The 22,121-nt window shown below is 55.8% G+C and overlaps 1 protein-coding gene across 1 annotated transcript in view; it reads right to left on the bottom strand.

Annotated features, from left to right (window-relative positions):
* PDE2A (phosphodiesterase 2A) overlaps window positions 1-22,121 on the bottom strand; it is a 70,781-nt gene that overhangs the window by 46,519 nt on the left and 2,141 nt on the right. The window contains exon 3 of the mRNA XM_015557478.1: window positions 12,967-13,028. Coding sequence (XP_015412964.1) covers window positions 12,967-13,028 — 62 coding nt within the window. The remainder of the gene's footprint in view (window positions 1-12,966; window positions 13,029-22,121) is intronic.

Genomic DNA, 22,121 nt, shown 5'->3' with positions numbered 1-22,121 from the left:
AAAAAAAAAAAAAAAAAGAATAGCCCTCTGTATTGGGGGTTGGCGTGAGGAATCTGGGGGCAGGGTTCATCTCAGGCATGCCCCTGCCTCTGGGCTCCCATCCACGATGTCCCCCAGAGTGAAACCTCTATGAGTTGCCCCCCATCCCTACCTGCAATCCAATGTCGGTCTGACTGTCCCTCCCTTGTATAAGAATGCCATGCGCCTGCACCCAGGGCAGGCCCTCAGTGCCCAGGCTTTGCTGGGAGCTGTTTGTAAAGCTCTAAGCACCTGGACAGGACTACTGCTGTTCCCGTGACTCCGCGATCCAGGCTCCCGAGCTGGAGCCTCTTCCCATCTCTCCAGCCTTAGTCCCGAACCTCCTCGCCCCTCCCACCTCCAGGCCTGGGCCCCTCCATGTCCATCTCCTGCACTGGGATGTCCTCTCTTCTCCCTCCTGTCCTTCCAGGACTGTCCCGAGTCCACCTGCTCCAGTACCTGGTCCCTGCTGTGCTATTCTGCTCCCCTGGTCCTGCCCTCCAGCGTTCGCCCACCTGCACTGTTCCTGGGCAGATCAGCAAGGGCTGAGCCTCTGGCACTGAGCAGAGGGTAGCACTGAGGCCCAGGGAAGGGGATATGCTAGAAAGAACCTGTCTGGGGCCCTGCACCCTGCCCTGAAATCTGGATCCTACTGGCCCCACCCGCTCCCCACCCCAGCTTGGGTTTTCTCTTCTGCACCCTAGGCCTGGAGTCTCTCTCAATTTCAGACTCCAGAAGAGAGCCCATCCAGTCCCACCACCTCCTTGCCCCCATTCTCTAGATGGGCAATGAGCCACAGAGAGGGGAAGGGAGGGGCCTGCGAGCCCACCGAGCTGGCCATGGACCTCGGTCTTGCTGCATCGTTGTGCGGGGTCCCCATCAGCAGGGCTCAGAGGCAGGGGCAGACTCATCACACAACCCACCACCCCGCCCACCCCACCCCAGCAAGTAGCCTGGCATCCAAAGTTATTTGCCTTTGGAGGGCCCAGGAAGCCAGAGAACAAACATCCGGAGTCTCTGGAACTTCTCCCTACTCTCTCCTCACATCCCAGGATCCGGGAGCCACGGAGCAGGCGCACACACACACACACACACACACACACACACACACACACACCTCAGGGCTGGGTAAACACGTGAGCCCAGGAGATCTCATGTGATTGTTGTGCCTGTGAACCTGTGCAAATCCTATAGAAACCGGAAACACAGCCCAAAACCATGATGATGCCCCCACAGACCTTGTATAAGTTTTGTCTTGGAACTGAAAATTAAAATCGATTTTCTATGACTTCTTCTGATTGCCAAATTCCGGATGCTCTCATCGAAACTGATGCACCCATCAGAACTGACCTTTTCTCTCACTCCCTGGGAGCTCCTGCTTTGCTGGAGACTTAAGCACATGTGTGGCCTGCCCAGTAGTCGTCCAGAAAGCATGTCCCTGGGGCCATCATGTGATCAAGCAGACTATGTCCCTTGAGCCACTAGGAGAATGTCTGTGTGAAAGCACGTGGGTCTGGGATTCTGTAGGAGAATGTGTGTGAGTGTAAATGTGTGAGCACCCCTGTGTCCACATCTGTGCATGAGCCGCCTGCGTGTGCTGTGACTGTCACAGCCTGTGTCTGTGTCTATGTGAGCCTGGGTGTGCCCTGTGAGTGTGTAGCTGTCTGAGGGAGGGTGTGTACCTGTGGCTGGTTTTGACTCCAAATAAGTGACTGAGTGCACGGCTTAGAGTGTTGGCATCAGTGCACATGGCGGGTCTGGTTCTCCTTCCCCAGGTTCCCCCGTTTCCTCTGCACACGTCACCTTCGTGGCACTGGACGAGTCTTTAACCTTCTTGGGCTAAGTTTCCTCATCTATAAAATGGTGCCTTCTCCCAGCACTGCTGAGAAGACAGGAACCACACTAGTCCTGCCTAAGCTGGCTCCCAGCAGGGGACTAGGCCACCTCTGAGCAAGTTAGAAAGAGGTGAGCTCAACCCCCTGGGCAAATGCAGCCCTCAGGGGTGAGGACTGGTGGTGGGGGAAGCGGGCTGGGTGTCAGTGCCGCCCACCTCTGGGGAACCCCTGTGCAAGGTATAACCTTCGAGGTTAGAAGCAGCGGCCCTCAGGTGACCAAGAATCAGCAGTCCATTCTTCCTGCCCCATCCAGGTGTGCAGCCCGGGTCTACAGGGTCCCTGACACTGGCACTGGGTGGACCTGTTCCAGATGAGTCTCTGAGGACACCCGTCCCCTCCGAACCATGCTCTACTCCCTCCATCCCCAAAGCCCAAGAGAACGAAGGCCTTCCTGAAGCCATGAGAGGGGCTGAGCAGACCTGGGCTGCAAAGTCCAGCTGGGCTGGCTGGAGGCTCCAAGACCCCCTCCTCCCCTGGTCCATTGTCAGATGGGGAGATTGAGGCATAGGAAAGACCAGGGACCCTCCCAGGGCACAAGTGACCCTGGCCAGTCCCAGCTGTTTCAAAACCTCTCTCTGTAGTTGGAGCTGGGGAGACCCAAGCTTTGAACTCTGTTGGTTCCTAAATGGAGTCCAAAGGGAGTGGGTGGGGTCCTGAGAGACAGGCACGTGGAGACCTATGCCCTCAGCTGTTAGGACCCACCCCCTCCTCCCCAGCCTGGCCAGATCCCCTAGTGGTGTGATTAACCAAATTATGGGTTTTTTCTTCAGTAAATTGCATCGGCCTAATTGAATGAGGCTGCAGGAGCCTGGGCTGGAGGCTGACAGCCGGTGAAGACGGCAGGAGCCTGGAGGGGAGGGTGTGGGCGCGAGGGGGGAGGTGCTGACAGTGTGAGCAGGGACAAAGGGGTTGCGGGCACAGGAGAATACGGTATCAGTCATTCAGTGACCCCTCTGCACACCCACTCGCTCCCCTCACTCCGGGTGCCTGGGCCGAGGTATGTGAGGAACGGTGCTCCTCAAGAGACCACTGAACATGTGCTTAGTGCCGGGGGCTGTTCATTTAAAAGCACTATTTCATATAATCCTCCCAACAGCCCCATTTTCCACTTGAGGGAATTGAGGCTCAAAGACAAAACGATTGCTAACTGTCAGAGCCAGACAGGGCTGTCTGACACCCCCGCCCTTGCTGTTCCCCGGTACCCACGGCCTCCCACTGACCTGCTCCCGTCCTGCCTCCAGGAGACCTTCCCGGGGAGTTCAGAGGAAGGAGGGGGCCTCGCTCCAGCTTGGACCCAGGCACCATTTCTGTCCCCACCAGGCATTTGTCCTTGTCCACTCTGTGCTGTCTGTCCTCGCCCTGATGGTCAGCAGCTGCGGCTGGGGCTAGTCCAACATGGATCTCTCTCTCTCTCTCTCTCTCTCTCTCTCTCTCTCTCTCTCTCTCTCTCTCACACACACACACACACACACACACACACACACACACGTCACCTACGGCACATCCACATACACTCCCATACACTGTTCCACTCTGTGTCCCACTCATTCCCCCAGGACGGCACCCAGGGACATGATTGCTGTCACCTTCCTGTGTCATGTCCCATAGTCCCCCACAGTGTCCACATGTCACACTCACACAGCGAGACCATCACTCCCACCCTCACTCAGGGTGCCCGATCCAGTCACACACCAGGGTCCCAAAGCCCACAGAGTCCCCTCACACAGCACCGAACACTCAGTTCCGAGCTGGCTCTGAGTTGCACGGTCACATTTCAGTGTCATTCAGGACCTTCTGACCCTAATAAAATCCATCTTTGATGGAATGACATGATGTCTGGGATTTACTTTAAAATACTTCAGCAAAGCAACCTATGAAGTGGGAGAAAATATTTGCAAACCTTTTATGTGAGACAGGGTTAATAGTCAGAATACGTTTTTTAAAAGCCCTACAACTCATCCATAAAACAAACAAACAGCCCAGTTTAAAAATGGGCCAAGGACTTGCATGGACATTTTTCTAAAGAAGATATATACAAATGACCGAGAAGCACGTGCGGAAAGTGCCTAACATCACTAATCATTAGGGAAATGCAAATCAAAACCACTATGAGGTGCCACCCCACACCCATTAGGATGGCTGCCATCAAAAATAAAAACCAGAAAATAACAAGTGCTGCCGAGGATGTGGAGAAACGGAAACCCCGTGGGCACACCGCTGATGGGAATGTAAACAGGTAGCGCTGCTGTCAGACGCGGCATGGTGTTCCTCAAACATTGTAAATAAAATCACCCTGGGATCCAGCAATTCCACTTCTGGGTATATCTATCTGAAAGAATTGAAAGCATAATCTTGAAGAGACATTTGCACATCTATGTTCATAGCAGCATAATACGCAACAGCCCAAAGGCGGGAGCAACCCCCCTGCTCACCAACGGACGGACAGATAAACAGAATATGGTGCACACAGGGTGTCCCAGAAGTGTGTACACACTTTGAATGCTTATAAAATCAGTGTTTATCCACATCCAGTTCATTTTCAAAATTTAAAAGAATCTACAAAAATGAATAATTTTTTTGGTCAATGCCTGCTTTCAAACTGATGACCGTTCTCGTCCAGGCACTGCTGATGACTCGAAGCAATGGGATCGCAAACATCAAGCATCATTTCATTCTCTATTTGTGTGCCTTCAATTTATCAACTATTGCCAGTTTTGTACAGTAAACTTTATCTTTTATGTGTCCCCATAAAAAAGAAGTCTAGTGGCACTTTAGGATAAATTTTCTTTGTCCAAAGCTTAGTTTGGCTTCACCCATTATTTCAATTCAGTTAAACCTGAAAAGGAGTGAATATTAAGTGAGTTATCAGCTGTTAAAGTGTGTATACATTTTTGGGACAACCCCATATATACAATAGAATATTATTAAGGCTCAAAAATGAAGGAAATTCTGACACAGGCGACAACATGGATGAACTTTGACGGCATTATGCAAAGTGAAATAAGCCAGTCACAAAAGGACAAATACTGTCTGAGGAAGTAGAATGGTGGTGGCCAGCGGTGGGGAGAGAGGAGTTTTTAATGGGGTAAATTTTGTTTTGCAGGATGAAACTGGTTACACGTCAATTTGAGCACATTTAACACGACTGAACCATTCACTTAGAAATGGTTACAACAGTAATTTTTAGGTTATGTACATTTTACCACAACTTAAACATTTTAAATAAAGTACTTTAGGAAAGAAAGAGGAAGGAGGGATAGATGAACTAAATGTACTCAAATCTTGATAACTGTTCGATTTGGGTGACGGGCATGTGGCAAGTTGATTGTATTATTCCCTCTATTATTGTGTTTAAAATAATCCATAATAAAAAAAAAATTCACTCTCCCTTGACCTCACACCTCTTTCCAGCGTCCACCCCCCTTCTCTGCATCCCTTCACCACCCAACACTTCAAAGGGCTGACTACGCTCTGTCTTCACTTCGCCCTCACCATCTGCCCAGGCCAACTGGCTTCTGGCCCCACCTTGTCACTGACAGTTCTTGTCAGGCAGATTGGTGCACACGGCCCAGTCCCACAGCCTCCCCATCCACTCCTTACCACGGGGCAGCAGCATCCTCCCACCTTGAACCCCTCCCCTCCTTACTCCTGACCGCACCTTCACCTCCCTGGCCACTCCTCCCCTGTCTCTTTGCTACTCCTTCATACCTCCCGGCCTCTAGATGCTGGAGTAGGCAGGGTTCGGGGCTTAGGGCTCAGTCCTCACCTCTGCCTGGGTCATCCCAGCCAGATCCATGGTTTAATAAACCAGCTATGGCTGCCAACTCCCAAATATATCCCCCGCCTGGCCTCTGCCGCCCACTGGACATCTTCACCTGCGTGTTTGACTTATGTCCAAAACAGGACTCTCCATTTCTGCCTCCTTGCTCTCTCCCGTCTCACTGATCCTGGCCCTCCCCCAGTCTTCACCATCTCAGTAACGTCTCCTCCACCCATCACTTGGTTCTTCAAGTGAGAAACCTGGGAGCCATCCTCCATTTTCCCTCTGGCTCTTCCTCTCGCTCATCAGCAAGTTCTATCGTTCCTACCTTCCGAATATCTCCAGAGTCCATCCATCTCTCTCCAACTCCTCTCCCCTCCCCTTAGCCCAGGCTCCACTGCCTGGGCTGCAATAGCCTCCAACTTGTCTGGCCACCTCCTCTGAGCCCTTCCAACTCCTCCCCCACACACTCTGCAGCCTGAGCAATCCTTCAAAATCATAAACTGAAGTGTCACCCCCTGCCTGAACTCACCGGGGTCTTCCCATGACAGCGTCACACACAGTGCCACGTGCTCACATTTCACATCATCATCATCACAACCATCACACACACTGCCACACGCCCTGATCCCACACTATGTCACACCCTTGGCTGGCTGCACACAGCCTCACTCTAGCCCAGTGATGGCGAACCTTCAGAGCTCGGCGTGTCAGCATTTTGAAAAACCCTAACTTAACTCTGGTGCCGTGTCACAATATAGAAATGTTTTGATATTTGCAAACATAGTAAAACAAAGACTTATATTTTTGATATTTATTTTATATATTTAAATGCCATTTAACAAAGAAAAATCAACCAAAAAAATGAGTTCGCGTGTCAGAGGTTCGCCATCACTGCTCTAGCCTATGCTTGGGGCACACACTCAGCTTCACAATTCAGTGTCAGACACGTGGACCACAAACTCAGGACCACACCTACTATTGCACAGTGTCCTTCATCCATGTTTACATATTTGATCCTCATGATGTCACACCCTCAGGGTCACACACTTGCTATCACTCAGCAACACAGAGTCACACAGTATCACCATGTCATACACTCGGTGACACATCCACTGTCTCACACAGTCTTCCACAAGTGGTGTTACACGTGGTATCACTACCACTCAGTGTCCACCCCCAGTGTCACACTCAATGACTCACCCACTCTCCACTCAGTATCCCATGATGGAGGTCACATTTGCTATCACATGGCACAAGCTCCGCGTCACACACTCAGAAGAACGCCCACTGCCCCACCATCAGTGTCACCTTGACATCACTCTGGTCCCACCAGCTCCCCTCTCCCCAACCCCACAGGGTAGTTGCCAGAGCTGCTGCCCATGTCAAGGTTGTTTCCTGTTGTTGTGCTCAAAGTCCTCAGCCACTGCTTGTTCCTCTAAGGATTTCCTGTTGTCAGGGCCCCCGTCAAGCCTGGCCCAGCCTGGGACACACAGCCCGAGCCCAGAGCTGGCCCAGCAGGAGCCCTGGGCCTCTCTGCCCCATCATTCTGGCTGGACCCATGGGGTTTCCCCCATCCAGTCCCCCAGTCTCAGCCCACTGCCCCATGCCCAGAGCGCCCAGGCCTGGGTTTCCCAGGAGGGGCACCTGTGGGCAGCTTGGAAGAAGCCGACTACATTGTCTGACTAGCTTGGGACAGGACCTTAGCTGGTCTAGGGGCTCAGCCTGAAGCTGCTGGGAGCCAGAGGAGGGGGACAGACAGTGGACAGGGAAGGACAAAGGGTTAAGGGGTTAGAGCGTTAGGGAAGGCTTCCCAGAGGAAGCCAGCTGAGAGCTGGAAATAGAGGAAGAAGAAAAGACATCCCAGGTGGGGGCACCAGACGGGAGCAAAGGCTCAGAGCAGGAACCCCAAGCGCAGGGCTGACAAGGATGAAGATAGGAACACGAGAAAGGAGGTTACGTTGTGGGATTTGGAGAGAAATCAATTTCTCTCCTATCAGCGCACTCCTCTCCTCCAGGCCAGCATTCCGGTTCTGGCAGCAGGAGCCTCGGGGCACGCCCTTCCTGCCTGCCTTCAGGGCCCCACGGATTGCCCCCAACAGCTGCCAAGCCCCTCACCTCCTGCCCCAGGTCAGCCCGCAGGAAGGACATGCAGAGGCCAGCACACGCTCCCCACACGGCCCGAGATAAATATTTCCAGAGAAACGGAACTTGTTCTCTCTGTGTTTACAGCCAAGGGCCAGGCAGGGTGGTGGGGGAAGGGTCAGGCAGAGGAACCTCATCCTGAGCCCAAAGCATCTAGCCCAGCACTGCCTCCGGCCTGCTGTGTGCCTCCGAGCCAGCCCCTCGCTCTCTCTGAGCCTTCATTCCAAGCCCGAAACTGGCCAGACCTCCCTGGGCCTTGGCCTGCCACAGCCTCACCCAGTCTCAGCTTGTGGCTTCTCTGGGTGTAAATCCCTAGTGCTTGATGCCTCCTCTTCAGAGGAGCCTTCTCTTAAAAAAAATAATCATTGATTTCAGAGAGAAGAGAGAGAGAGAGAGAGAGAGAGAGAGAGAGAGAGAGAGAGAAACATCAATGATGAGAGAGAATCATTAATCATTGACTGGCTGCCTCCTGCATGCTCCACACTGGGATCCAGCCTGCAATCCGGATATGTGCCCTGATCAGGAATCAAGCTGTAACCTCCTGGTTCATAGATGGATGCTCAATCACTGAGCCACACAGATAGGCAGAGGACAGCAGGACCCGTGTCTGCCCATCTCTGCCTTGTCCTCAGTTCATCAGGGGTATGAACAGACAGATGGACAGGCAGAGAGACAAGTTGGAGTGGCAGCTGAGACCGCCTTCCTGGGCCCAAGTGCCTGCACACCCCAGGCCTGTACAGCCCAACAGGTGGGCACAGACAGATGGCAGGGCCTCAGAGCCCCTGTGGTTGCCAGATGCCATGCAAAGTTGTTGGCAGCAGCCCCCTTGGGACCACGGGGCATCAGGGAGGCCACTTGCTCCTGATGTGGGGAATTCAGGAGGTGGCTGGCACATCTGCCAGTTGGAAGCACTCACAACTTTTAAATATGGACGTGAAAAGGCCTGCCTTCAGCAGCCCTTCCAGCCTCATCCAATGTCCCCAGCCGAGTCACCTGGGTGGGTTCCGTTGGCATGGTGACCGTCATCCCAGAGAGACCTGGCAGGGCAGCTACATGCCCTTGTACAAGCTGCACCTTTCCCCCAGGAAGCCTTTCTCAACCCCCTGGCACTCCTACCTTACACGACCCCTGGCTCCTGGCCCTACGATCACCACCTCACCATGCTGGACCCACTCACTCACCATCGGTAACCTCAGCCTCAGCCCAGGCTCTGAGGCCAAGTGGTCCTTCGTCCAGGACCCAGGGCAGAGAGGTTTTGGAGCTGGTTCTCAGCACCGAGCCAGGCCTTAGCAGCCCCTTCCCGGTCTGAGTCCTTGTTCCAGGCTCCTCTCTCTGCTGTCCCCAGTCCTGTGCTGGTCCTTGTGGCCCTCAGCTGGTTCTGTCAGCAGCTGACCACATGGACTCTCTGACTATCCACCTGACCTCTGGCCTCATCACTCAATGGCCTTGACCCTCGCCATCCTTCAAAGGTCCAAGGCTTCCTCCACCAGGAAGTCTCCAAGACTGCCATCAACCCAACAACTGCCTCTTTCTTGTACCTACTCCAAGCCCCTCACAATCATCCTCATTCAATCAAGAAACATTTATTGAGCACCTACTATATACGAGGTTTATGCCAGGCCCCACGTAGGTCCAGGAGAGACAAAGGAGGCAGCCTTGGTTCCGACACGAAGGTGTTTGTAACTGCATGGGAAAGATAGGTAACCACACGGGGTAACGAGTTACCTGACTCTAAGCTTAGAGAAGCTTGGGGGCTGTGAGTGACCTGGAAAGAGGAGAGACTGACTTGATCTGGTGTGGAGAGAGCAATCTGAGAGGACTTCACAGAGGAGGTGACATCTTATCTGGAGTACTGGTTGAAAATAAATACAGAATCAAATAAAAATAAATAAAATAAAAACCACTCCAGAGAGAGGGATCAGTAGGAGTAAAGACATGGAGGCCAGGAAGAGCTGATGTCCAGAGGAGTGAGTACTGCCATGTCTAGGGGTAAAGGGCGGACATGAGGGGCCCAGAGGGCAGGGCTGGCAATGCCATGCCAAGGGGTATGGTCTTTACTTATCCATGGGCAGCAGTAGAGGAGCCAGTGCTGGGCAGAGCATTTGGGTGCTTAGTGTAGAGACCTGCACCCTGGCCTGTGTCTGCCTCTCCCCCGGCCCTCACCCCATAGGGCTCCCAGGCCCCTGTTTGGGCTCTGAGAGTCAGCACCGCGGGCAGAGACCCAGTGTGCTCCGTTCACTACGTGAGCAGCCTCAGCCCTGACATCCAGAGGGAGTGTGACCCTGGTCCCAGAGGAGGACTCAGGCTGAACCCAGAGAGCCCTCCCCTAGCCTGGCCAGCTGGCACAGGAGCCAGGGAGCCATCCAGAGGGTGTGCTGAGCAAACACACCCTGGTAGGTGGGGATAGTGCTGGCTGCCCTGCTCTCCTGGCTGTCATGCTGCCAGTGCCAGGGGAACGTGCGGTGCCCACAGAACCTTCATGAACCCCAGCTCAGCCCTGCAGTGCACCCCGTCTCACAGTTCACAGCCTAGTCCTGGCTCCAAGGTGCTCACTCTTGAGGACCTGCTGTGGGCAGGCACATCACACCTCTGCCCTTGACTTCTCCCAGCAGCTCTTCATTATGTCTAATAGGTGATTATGTCCAACAATGATGGAGCTTCTTATCCGCTTGACAGGTGAGGAAACGGGTACTCAGGCAGGTAAAGGGACTGGCCCAAGTTCACACACCTAGGAAGTGGTGAACTTGAACTCATGCCCACCTGACCCTATACCAGGGGTCCTCAAACTTTTTAAACTGGAGGCCAGTTCACTGTCCCTCAGACCGTTGGAGGGCCGGACTATAGTTTAAAAAAAAACTATGAACAAATAAATTCCTATGCACACAGCAGCAGCAAAAACACCCGGTGGGCCGGATAAATGTTTTGTGGGGGGCCGCATGTGGCCCACGGGCCGTAGTTTGAAGACCCCTGCCATAGACTGTTCTCTAGATACGGCCATCTTGTCTCTCCAGCCGCCACTGTGACTGGAGGGCTCCTCATCGTCTCCCCATGCCTCTTCCCCCTTTCCCTCCAGCTGTCCCTATAGTCTGGGCAGCTCCTTAGGGTCCCTACTCTCTCCAGTCCTGTCCTTTCTATGCCAAGGGTGGCAACCTATCTCTCCCAGCAGGGTTGAGCATGGGCCTGGGCACTCAGGATGGGGTGCTAACCGCACCCAGAAATAGAGTAGGCTCTGCCAAGAGGTCAGGCAGATACCCGCCATCTTCTGGGTGGGTGTGGGTTAGGGATTGGGGGGCGGAGGGGCAGGAGAGCTGAGAGCTGAGGGCCTTATAGACTAAGATCTTTGGTCTTAGGAGGGGCAGCAGGATCCAGACAAAGGAAAGGTGGGGAGAGAACAGAGAAAAAGAGACCTAATGGGGATGACCCAGAGAGGCCCCATGGCAAGGGTGAAGCTTGGCGGGGTTGGGAGGAGGGCAGAACGTGAACTTGCCAGGAGCAGGGCCAAGGGCTCAGGCAAAGGATAGACAGGGAGCCTGGGCCCGGCTCCCTCTCTCAGGGCCCTTTGCCCAGGAAGGTCCCAGCTTCTCCAAAGCCCTCTTCCTTCATGGCTTCCTGGGAGGATGACAAATACAGTCTCTCCTGGCGGGTGGCAGCGGCTGCTGAGACACTGCGGGCTCCCAGGAACGCCATCTGTCCCAGCTCTCGGGGGGGAGCCCCACCCCACGGGAAATGCCATGGCCATAAATAAATTAATAATGACTCTCCACCCCCTTCCCCAGCTCCCAGCTGTAGGGGCATTCTCAGGGCTTGGCCCCATGTCCCAGCAGGGAGCCATGCTGACCCCCTGTGCCCCAGGCCCTGTCTGGGTGTCTTCTTTCCCGGGCTTACCGAGGGCAGGGAGAGAGCGAGGTTGGGCAGGAGACACATCTGGGCTCCACTCACAGTCCTGCCCGACTCACTCACTATGTGACCCCATAGGCCTCAGCTCCCCGAATACGAATACGAAAGGAGAACAGCAGCCTCTGCCTCAGAGGGCAGCTGTGAGGTTAAACAGGGAAATGTGTCTAAAGCTCCGGGCACAGGGCGGGGGCTGATCCAGCAGCAGCCTCCCCTTCCTCTCACCAGGACCGGGCACAAGCGTGGGCACCTGCTGCCCTTGCTGCTTGGCCCTTTTTACACACACCCCTCCTCCATGCCCATCTTCACCGTCCCCAGGCCACCCCACATCTGTCGCTCCAGGCCCCTCTGAGCACTGAAGATTCCGAAGAGGCACCCAAAGGCACGGTCCGGGGCTGGGATGGCAGCCCTCAGTTCAAAGCAAATGCCATCCCTGAGATTCGGAAGTGAGAAAAAGCACAGTCCCCCGGCTCAAGGAGCTCACAGTTCAGAGGGGAAGACATACAGAGTCACGTGATGGAGAACAGGGGGCGCTAACGGCACAGAGAGCAGAATGCCCCAGGACCTGACTGCCTGGACAGGAGAGCTCGGAGGAGGGAGTGCAGGCCTGGAGGGCTTCTCGGAGGAGGGGAGGCTAGAGCTGAGCCCAGAAGGATTTGGGAAGCTGAGGCAGGAAGGGGCCAGCAGGAGTGGTTCTGGGAGGCGGGGATGCATGAAGGGAGAGCTGTGGCCTGGCTGTGGCTGCAGAGGAAGCAGGCGGTGGGTAACATGGAGAATTTTTTAGCAGAAAAGTGACAAGCTCAGGTTTGTGTGTTAGAAAGATCCTTCTGGCTGTGACACGGAGGATGGGGACAACCAAAGGCAGACAGGAGTGAGCTGTCCAGGGGCAAGGTGACGAGCTGGGGGCTGGGGCAGGCAGCAGAATGGAGAGGAGGAGTGAAACTCACACAACACTCGGGGCAGAGAATCCACCAGGAACTGTTGGATGAGGATGGGGAGGGTGGGGGAGGAGTCTGAAATGGCTCCCAGGTGATCTGGGAGGAGGGCCAATCTTCAGTGGGAGGGACTCACCAGGCACGAATAGGGTGGGGTTGGTGGTCTTGGTGTGGGGTGACCCTAGGCTGGAAGGAGAGGGGCTTGGGTTCGGCTCCAGCCTCCCAGTTCTCCCAGGGCCGAGGGCAATGCTCAGACTGATCCCAGCCTGTGCCCCTGCCCCCTCGAGCCCACCCATTCCTCCCTCTGCTGAGCTCTCACCTCCAGTCGGGCGTCTCTACTTCCTGGGGGCACTGGCTGCTGTGCAAGGAGGTCCCGGTTGGCTGCAGAGACAAGAAGGCCAGGGGCTCAGGTGTGCCAGTCCTTCTCCCCTTCTCCCCAGCCTGGTCCCCCATCCGGTCCCTGCAGACCCGGCTTCTCGTCCACAGGTAGCCGCGTCCAGGGAGCCGAGCCTGATTGCACCCTGCTCTCTCCCCACACTCCCCTCCCGCTCCTGGCTTCACCCTAGCTCTGGCGTGTTCTCTGCCCCTCAACTCTGAGAACAGGGCCCGCTCTTTCTTGCAGCCAGGCGCCCTCAGAAAGGAATCCACCACACTCTTACCCATTCCCAGGCCCCCTCCATTTCTGCTTCTCTCCAGGGAACTTCACCAGCTCTCTCTAAGCCTCAGATTCCCCATCTATAACATGGGATTTGTAGTGTCCAGCTCACATAGTTCACTGGGTTGGGCCCCCAGCTCGGGTTTCTGTGAATCCTAAATGTATATGATCATGTGTGTGAGTCTCCAACCCCAGCCTGGCGCCCAGCTGTCCGGGCTCCAAATGGACCCCCCACCCTGCCTCCCCTCAGCACCACTCGCACAGCTCCCCGAATGCTGGTGGACACCTGGGACTGCTCACCTGATCCCCAGGACGCCACCAGCCAGGTGGCATCCAGAAACCCCAGCCTCTCTGGGAGGCACTGCCCGTGGGCCGGCTGCCCCTCCCCACCCCCACCCAGCAAGCACACCCAGGCATGGGGCGGGCACAGGCGGCGGGATATTCCGAGCCTGGCTTCGTTCCCGTCAGCTGCTGGCCGCCATGCCAGCCTGGCGCGGGCGCAGGGGCTGATTTGATTTGGCAGCTTTGGAAGCGTGTGGTGGGGACAGGGAGGGGGAGAGAGGATGAGACACCCATCCCTGCTAGGAAATAAACAGCCTCGGGCACTCAGCAAGCTGGGGGAGGGCACAGTCTGGTATGGGGGGCTGGTTCCCTCCTGGCGCCCCGCTTCTCACCCAGGCCCTGGATGCCTGCCCAGGACTGCTGGCATCCACGGGTCACAGGGGCAACAGTAGCTGCACCTGGTGTGTGGATGCTTGTGGTGTGGCTGTGGCAGGGTGTCTGGTTGTCCCACATGTCCCTGTGTCATGGGGGGTCCCCCGCTCAGCCATGCTTGCAGCTGGGCCTGAGCCTTGCCCAGGATGATGGTGCGGGGATGGGGGGGGTGGGTGTCTGTGTGCAGAGCAATGGACTAGATGTGGCCATCTCCCAGATGACTGTGGCCACGCGCTGGGCCTCTACCGGGGACTGACTGCAGGTGAGCATGCGACAAGGTGACCCCCGTGTCCACGTCCACTGTAGGGCCTGGCTCCCGTAGCACTGGCTCCGGCCTGTTCCTTCCCTCTGTGCGATGACCCTGCTAACCCAGTCATGTCCGGCGGAGGAAATGACGAGGGCTGAGATAAGTGCCTGACCCCAGTGCCCATCCCTTTTGTCCACAGCCTGAGCCTACTTTTCCACACGGCCTCTGGTGATCCACCCCCTGAGCTGCCTGGACAGCCCCTCCCCGTCCTTGAGAGGGGCAGCTAGCTGCACTTGGTTCCCCAATGCCCCTCACCCTCTGGTTCCTTGTCTCCAACTTCACGCCTGGGGAAGGTAGACAGGATGCGGGAGCCTCAGCTAGGCATCCACAGCTCCTCCATAATCCCCCTCCTGCCCATCCCTGCAGTGAGAGCAGGTCAGCTCAGAGGCTCCAGGCTCAGAGGCTACACCACCTGCTAATATGCTGCTGGCACCCTGGGGACCTGGCTGAGGGACAGGGGTTCTCATTCTCTGACCTCAGCATTGAGAGGTCAGGGGTGTGGAGTCAGACCCTAGTCTCAAGGGACCCACAGGCCAGGGCTGTGCCCCAGACACCAGCCAGGAGGTCTGGGTAGGGTGGAGCCTGCTTAGGGAAGACGCAATGTCTCATCTATCACCACCTCCCCATTGTCCCACCATCCTCTGGGGACCTCAGGGCTCTCCCCACCCAGCCACAGGAAGCTGAGCCCCTCCTGGAAACAGAAGGAGGGGACACTGAAGGAGGGGCTCCAGGGCCAGGGGGAGACTCAGCCATGCCCTTGGGGCCACAGAGGCGGAACCTAGGCTCATAGAACTCAGTTGTCACAAAGGGTCTAGTGGGAGGAAGACCTTCTGCAGAGAGGTCCTGGGGGACTTCCTGGAGGAGGTGTGGGTGCCAGAAAGGTAGAGAACACTAGGTTCCAGGACAACCTCCTAACTAGAGACATATTTTCACCAAGGTTTGTGTCCATGTGAGCATGGGTACACATTCCAGTTATGGAATCCTGAGCCCTGGGGTGTGTCCCAAGGACTGGGTCAGCCCAAAATAGGGGTCAGCCAGGCAGCAGGCATGGTGACGGGCAAAGAAGAGGAAGGAAGAGGAGCTCAGGGCTGAATAGAGAGGTCTGTCAGGTTGGTCATAACACAGTCCTCAAACCGAGACGCCTGACGCCAAGGGCAGTGTGCCTCCGTGACCCAGGCCCTGCCACAACCTGCTGTGCAACTTCCCCTTGGAGGACCTTCCGCTCTCTGAGCTGCCTTCCTCCTCTGAAGAATGGAAAGGTTGGGCTTGATGATCTCCTAGGGCCCTTCCAAGTCTGTCTTTTGAGAGAGGCTGACTCACAAGGACAGCCAGAGATAGAGTCTACAAGGATGGGGCTAGAGCCCGAGGGCAGCAGAGATGGCAGTGCGGAATGGGACAGCAGGAAGTGGCTGAGGGAAGAGAGGACAACCCCAGGGAGGCCCACCATGGGTTGGGCAGCTGAGGAGGGGCTCCCTGCTGGGGACCCTATCCTCAGGGCCAAGACAGGAGGTGGAAGACAATGGAGCCTTGTGGATGACAGGGAGCAGCTGTCACCACCCCATCTGCCTTCTGGTCTGTGGGAGGAGAAAAATGGAGGGTGACAGACAAGGACTGGCCCCCCTAACCTGAGTCCTGCCTCCACTCCTGCTCTCCAAGGGGAAGGGGGAACGCCCAGGGCTGGGAATCAGAGAGCTGGGTTTCAGGCCCTGCTGTGCTGTGTGACCTGGGGCTGCTCCCAGCCTCTGTCACCTGATCTGCAAACCAGGCAGTGGTACTGGGCTTCTGAAGGACACCCCCCACCCCCAGGCTGGCTCTCTAGAGGGCTGGAACCCTCCTCTCCTGCCTGAATGGGGTGTGTGTACTGAGGCATGTGCACAACCCAAGAGGCAGCAAACCGCTGGACAAATGGGCCAGACTTGTGCTCGCCACAGGGGAGTACCCATCAGTCATCCGCTCTCCAGGCATCCTGGCCCCAGACCCCCCCTTCCTCAGGCCCCTCCACAACCACCCCCAGGGCACAAGCAGGCTTCTCCCTCCTCGGCCTGCACTCCAGGGGTGCCAATGCCTCACTGCCCCTCTGGCTGCTCTGGCCTCTACCCTAGTCGGAGGCCCGTACACTTAAGGCCCTCGCGGGCAGGGGTTGGCGTGTTTCCGTGTCTGTGTCCAGGAAGCGTTCATGTCCTGTTTTCCCCCTCAGGCCAGGCTGCCGGGGGGAGGGGGGCGAGCCCAGCTCTCCTTCCTCCTGTTGACATTTCTGCCCAGAGACTTTAGGGGCTGGGAGGCAAGGGCACGTCTCTCTCTGCCATAATCTGAAATGTTGAGGAATGGAGGCAGGGCTGAAGGAAATGACCTCTCACCCTGCAGGCTTAGGGAGTGGCAGATCTCACACGAGCACACACACCAGTTCTGTTAGGGCCAGAGAAAGCCTGTGTGACCCAGGTCTAGGCGGTCTCATTCCCCACCTAACCCAAGCTCAGTCCCGTCCCCCCCGGGGACCTGCCACCCCAAGCTACCATCTCCATCGCTTCTTGCTCTGTTTTAATAACTGAACATCGGCATGAACAAGGCAGGTGGCTGCAGCTCTTCCCAGCAGCCCCATTTAGAATCATTGAATCATCACATCATCAAATCCTAGAATCTTGGATTCACGGAATGTCTGCATCTTCGGCTCCCGGAGCCTCAAAATCTTAAAGTCACAGAATGTCGGAACCGCACAACCTCGCCTACGCACAGCCCTGACAGGGAGCTGAGAGTCATGGACGGCTGGAACCCCAGAGACCGACAATGCTCGAGTCTGTCATCCATCCCTAGAGCTCATAAGCTCCCTGGAGATATTGACCCCAACTTCCTCCTGTTACAGATGAGAAGATGCAGCCCAGAAAACGGCCTAGCGCAAGATTATCAGAGTGGGAGCCAAGCAGGGCCCAGCTCTGAGCCTGCAATATTTTGGTTCTGGCAACTGCAAAACTTGTCGGAAAGTCACCTTCAACGCCTGCAACTCCTTTTGCTCTTCCCCTCTCCCTAACTCTGGCCCCCCAAATAAAGGCAACCATAGATGGGGGAGCTCAAGGGGCCAACTCCCTCAGGGCGGAGGACAGGGAAACACCAGCCAGAGGGCAGGCTCTCTGAGGAGGCGCTCTGAACACAAGACCAGAAGGTCCTGGACCCCCAGGGTCCAGCCACAGGAGAGGCGGCAGCTTCTAGGGGACCAGATCCAGAGTGGAGGGAGAGCAGGAGGCTTACGAGTGATATTAGAGCCATCACGGCTGCTTAGCATTTTCATAAATTTACATTTTAACTCGTTTGGGAATGTATGCATACGTTCTTGGATCTGAATTTTATTAAGTATTGCATTTCACAGGTTGTTTTAGTTTTTGCATTCTGAACACTCTTTGCCCAGGGCAGATCCGAGTCCCCACGCGACAGGGGAGGATGCAGCAGCCCAAGCATGGGCTGGGTCTCCTGGCTCCATTTAGCCTCAAAGCTGCTGACATGGGAGGCCTTCCTGAGACCTTCTGGTCCTTAGAGGGCCCTGACGCAGGCCCAGGCATCTGCCCTCAATCCCTGTCCTTCCTCATCCAAATACCAGGGGCAGCATTCTCTCTTGCCCTTCATCTCTACAGCTGACCAACTCCCTCTTCCACCCCTGACACCCCCCCCCACCCTCTATCCTTGACATTTCCCTGTCTCAGCCTCCTCATCCCTTGTGTGGACCACACTATGCCGTACCCACACAGGCAGCCCCACCTCCCCCCTCACTCCTTCAGTGCGGGCTCTCTCCACCCAGGGCTCCCCAACGCACAGGGCTGAGCCATCCCTGCCCTGCGCTGGACTCTTCCCCCACTGCCCGGATCCTTCTCGGGAAAGTCCAAATTCCTTGACATGCCTTATAAGCCCTGCACAATCTGTTCCCTGCCGGCCTCACCAGCTTCCTCCTCTCTTGATGCTTCACCACTTCCTCATCCCCCATCCCACATACTCAGCCTCCCCAGAAGCCCAGGATCCTGCTCCACAGAACTGCGGAGCCACACTTTCCTTTCTCTGTCTGCCACCAGCAAGCCTTCACATTTACCGTTCTCTCCTTCTCTCTGCCCAGAACTTTCTCCTGGCTCTCCCTTAGCTCCCAGTTTACATATGTTTCCTCCTGGAAAATCCCCAACTTGCCCCTCCTTCTCACTGGGCTGAATTAGGGGCCTGGCTCTGTCCCACCATGGCCCCCTAGTTTCTCTCCAGCAGTGCCCTCACCACACGATCTACCAGCACCAATATGTGTCCGCGCCCCCTCCTGCATCCCATCAGCTGCCCACCGTCAGCCAGGTACCTGGGTCTATCTACCTGATATGGGGCAGATGCGTGGTTACTCAGACTTGGGGTAATGTGTGGCAGAACGTTAGGGCCCACACTGTGCTCATCTCTACCTATCCTCTCTGTTGGGCACGTAGTAGGTACTCACTTAATGTCTACCTATGAAGACCTGGAAGTACACAGCATGAATCGCGGACAGGCAGGGCTGGGTGCTCAGAGGAAGAGAGAGTCCCTGGGCTGGGCTGGGGACTTCCTGGAGGAAACATCTGGGAGGATCCTCCGTGTCAGTTCGACGACAGAAATTGAGGACAGGACACAGGAAGTCCCCAGCCCAGCCCTTGGGGGAGCATCAGAACAAACCACCAGAGAGAACCAGGAGATTCAGTGGCCAGGACCCAGGATAAGACGCTGGAGGGGCTGGCAGTGCATTCAAGGAAGGCTTCCTGGAGGAGGAGCTGCTTCTGGCTGTTTTGTGGCAGGGAAAAAAATGGAGATGGATCAGGTTGGAGAAAGTGGAGAAAGAAGAGGACACTCTGTCCCTGTCTGTCCTTTATCCCTGAGAGAAGAGGGAGGTGGATGATCAGGAGTGAAGAAGGCTAAGGCGAATGGAGATAGCATCAATGCCAACACCATGGCCAGGGCAGGTATGGATGGCTGGGGCTGGCAGGGAGCAGGTCCCCAGCTGTGGCTGGGAAACATTTCCTGTCTCCTAGCCAGAGGGGTCATTAATAATCATTTACCCACCATAGGCATCACGGAGGCCAGCCAGGGAGCAGCATGGTGCTGGGGCCAGAGCCCAGCCTGACAGCCAGGAGAGCTCTATTCTGGGCCTGGCTCTGCCACCTTGCTGTGAAACTGGGCAAGTCACCTAACTCCTCTTGGCCTCTGGTAATGCTCAAGAGGAGGCTGCCTAAAGTCCCCTGCCCTCCACTTGGGCCTCAGTTTCCCTAGATGGCAATAGGGCCGCTGACCCTACAGAGGGTTACAACATCTGATGACTGACATGAGCATCTGGACTATGGCAAGCCCCGCTCAGAAGGCATGGGATGGGCAGTCCAGACCCAGCATCTGAAGAGGGAGCCTCATGGAACCAGGTGCACAAAAGGTTGGGGGATACACAGACGGAAGGGCCATCTGCCCAGGCCCTGGGGGCTGACAGTGTGGCTGGGCCAGGAAGACAGAGTTTCTCAGACATAGAAGGTGGGAGCCCTGTGAGGCCTACTTGGTCACTGCTATGAGTTTAGCACTTAAAACTGCGTCTGCCTGGTGCATAGCAGGTGCTCAAGAAATGCTTTTAGACAACTGAATGAGTGAGTCTGTTAAATGAGAAGGTGATGAAAGGAGCTTGGAATTTGGAAAGAGCTACCTAAAATATGACGATGACAATGATGATGATGATTCAGACAAAAGACAATGGGGGGGGGGGGGTTGACAAAAAGCTTGGATGTGAAAACTTGAGAAGGCTGGAGGCCCAGGATGGCCGTCCAAAGCCATACAGTATTGTTCGGGAAGGGCCCACGGCCTTCAAGATCCCTTTTTCTAGTTGGGCCAGAATCTTCCTCAGCCTCAACCACATTTCTCTGTTCACCCAACACCGTCTTCAAGGCCCAGCTCAAGTCCACTCACTTCAGAGAAACTTCTGGAATGTGAGGCTGAGGCACTGGCCCCCAGCCCCTTCCCCTGACTAACTCTGACAGTCTCTGTGCCTTCCGACCGTAGGTCCTGTCCTTCCATGCTCTCCAATACCTGTTGGCAGGCTGCCCAGTGATGTTCTTCGCAGTTTTCTCTGGCGGGGGTGACCTGCCTCTTCCTACTGACAGGATCTCCCCCATTAGACTAGAGGGTCCCCAAAGGTCTGACCAGGCCTCCTTTTTCAGAGAAGGGTCTCTGTGGGGACAGGGACTACTCTCCCCATCAGGTGTAGGGTCAACAAAGGTGGAGATAGACTAAGGTCTACCTGGTTGTCTCCCAGCCCAGGGCCCTCCCTGGGTGCCACACAAAGAAGGGAAGAGGACAGGCCAGCAGAAGGGGGCCCTTGCTGCTCAGCACCTTGGAGGTGATGGGAGCCAGGAAGAGCCCTGGGCCACCCAGGGGACGAAGACCTCCTGGTTGGCAAACTCGCCCAACTCCAACTCGCCCAACTCGCCCGAGATGCTCTTGAGCCAAGGACGTGTCATCCGGGTTCCCGCCCAGGCGTCATTGCCCGGCCGGGTCCCTGCTCTCTGCGGAGCACTGTGAGGTGGTAGTAAACACAGTGACCCTGCGACACGTGCATCCTCTCCCCACCCTCCAAATCCCGGCCCAAACACGAGACAGGCTAAGAGGAAAAGAACAAAGGCTCCCGGGCCACGACATCGCCCGCCGCCGGCCTGTCCAGAGCTTGCTCAGCCGGAAACCCAAGACAAAGGCCTTGGTCAAAGCGAGGAGGATGAAGGGCAAAGGGTGGACGCAGCTTGGCCTGAGGGGGCCATGAGAGAACGTCACTGGGCATCTCTGGGGACCTAATCGGGAGGAAAGCAAGGACAGGATGGCAGCCAAGCCCTCCCTGCGCACATGTCACTCCACAAACATTTATGGGACACCTGCTGGATTCCGCACACCCCAAACACTGCATACCTCGCTCCTCACCCCACATACCTTAGGCACACACTCTCTTACCCCCTGCAGTACATTCCACAGCCCACAACACCCCCACACACCCCTTAACTTCCTTGATACCCCTCATATACGCCTCACCACGCACATAAACAGCTCACAGGGAGAAAAGATCACACAATCCACACGTCACACTGAAAAGTCACAGAGCTCACACCCCCACACTTCACACCACACACACACTCAAACTCCCACCATGCACCTCACCCCCCCACACACTCACCTCCCTAACCACAGACACACATCCAATTAAATTCAACACACACACCAGACATAGAGACACACCCTGCATAGATAATGTGCACACCTAATGTCACACCAAAATGTCACGTTTGTGGCCACACACAGCCCTCAGCATAGACAATCCTACCTGCACACTGCCTGCCCCTTATGCACACACGGGTGCGTGTGCATGCGCACGTGAACACACACACACACACACACACACAGCCTTGAACCCCTCAGCCCTAGATGCTGCATTCTTTCCCACCCAGAGTTGCTCCAACAGCCGCCACACAGACTCATGACCCTCAGACATCAACACACAGGTTCTAATCTATTTCCCAAGCAAGCCTAGGTTGTACAGAGTGACTCTAAGCCAGTCACCTAGGCTGCAAACACACTCAGACACACACAAACATTACATACCCTCTGCCCCCCACGCCCACTCCCTCGCTAAGACATTAATGAAACCTTTCCTCGGGCCCCTACAGTGGCCCTTCTTGGCAACACACAGCAACCAACAACATAGACAATCACACATGCGATGCCCCATGCAAGCTGCCCCTACAACTCCTCCCACGATGACAGACACACAGCCACATACACAGTTCCCTAC

This window comes from Myotis davidii, unplaced genomic scaffold (assembly GCF_000327345.1).
Source record: "Myotis davidii unplaced genomic scaffold, ASM32734v1 scaffold169, whole genome shotgun sequence".
NCBI lineage: Eukaryota > Metazoa > Chordata > Mammalia > Chiroptera > Vespertilionidae > Myotis > Myotis davidii.
This window is presented reverse-complemented; position numbering and strand designations above follow the sequence as displayed.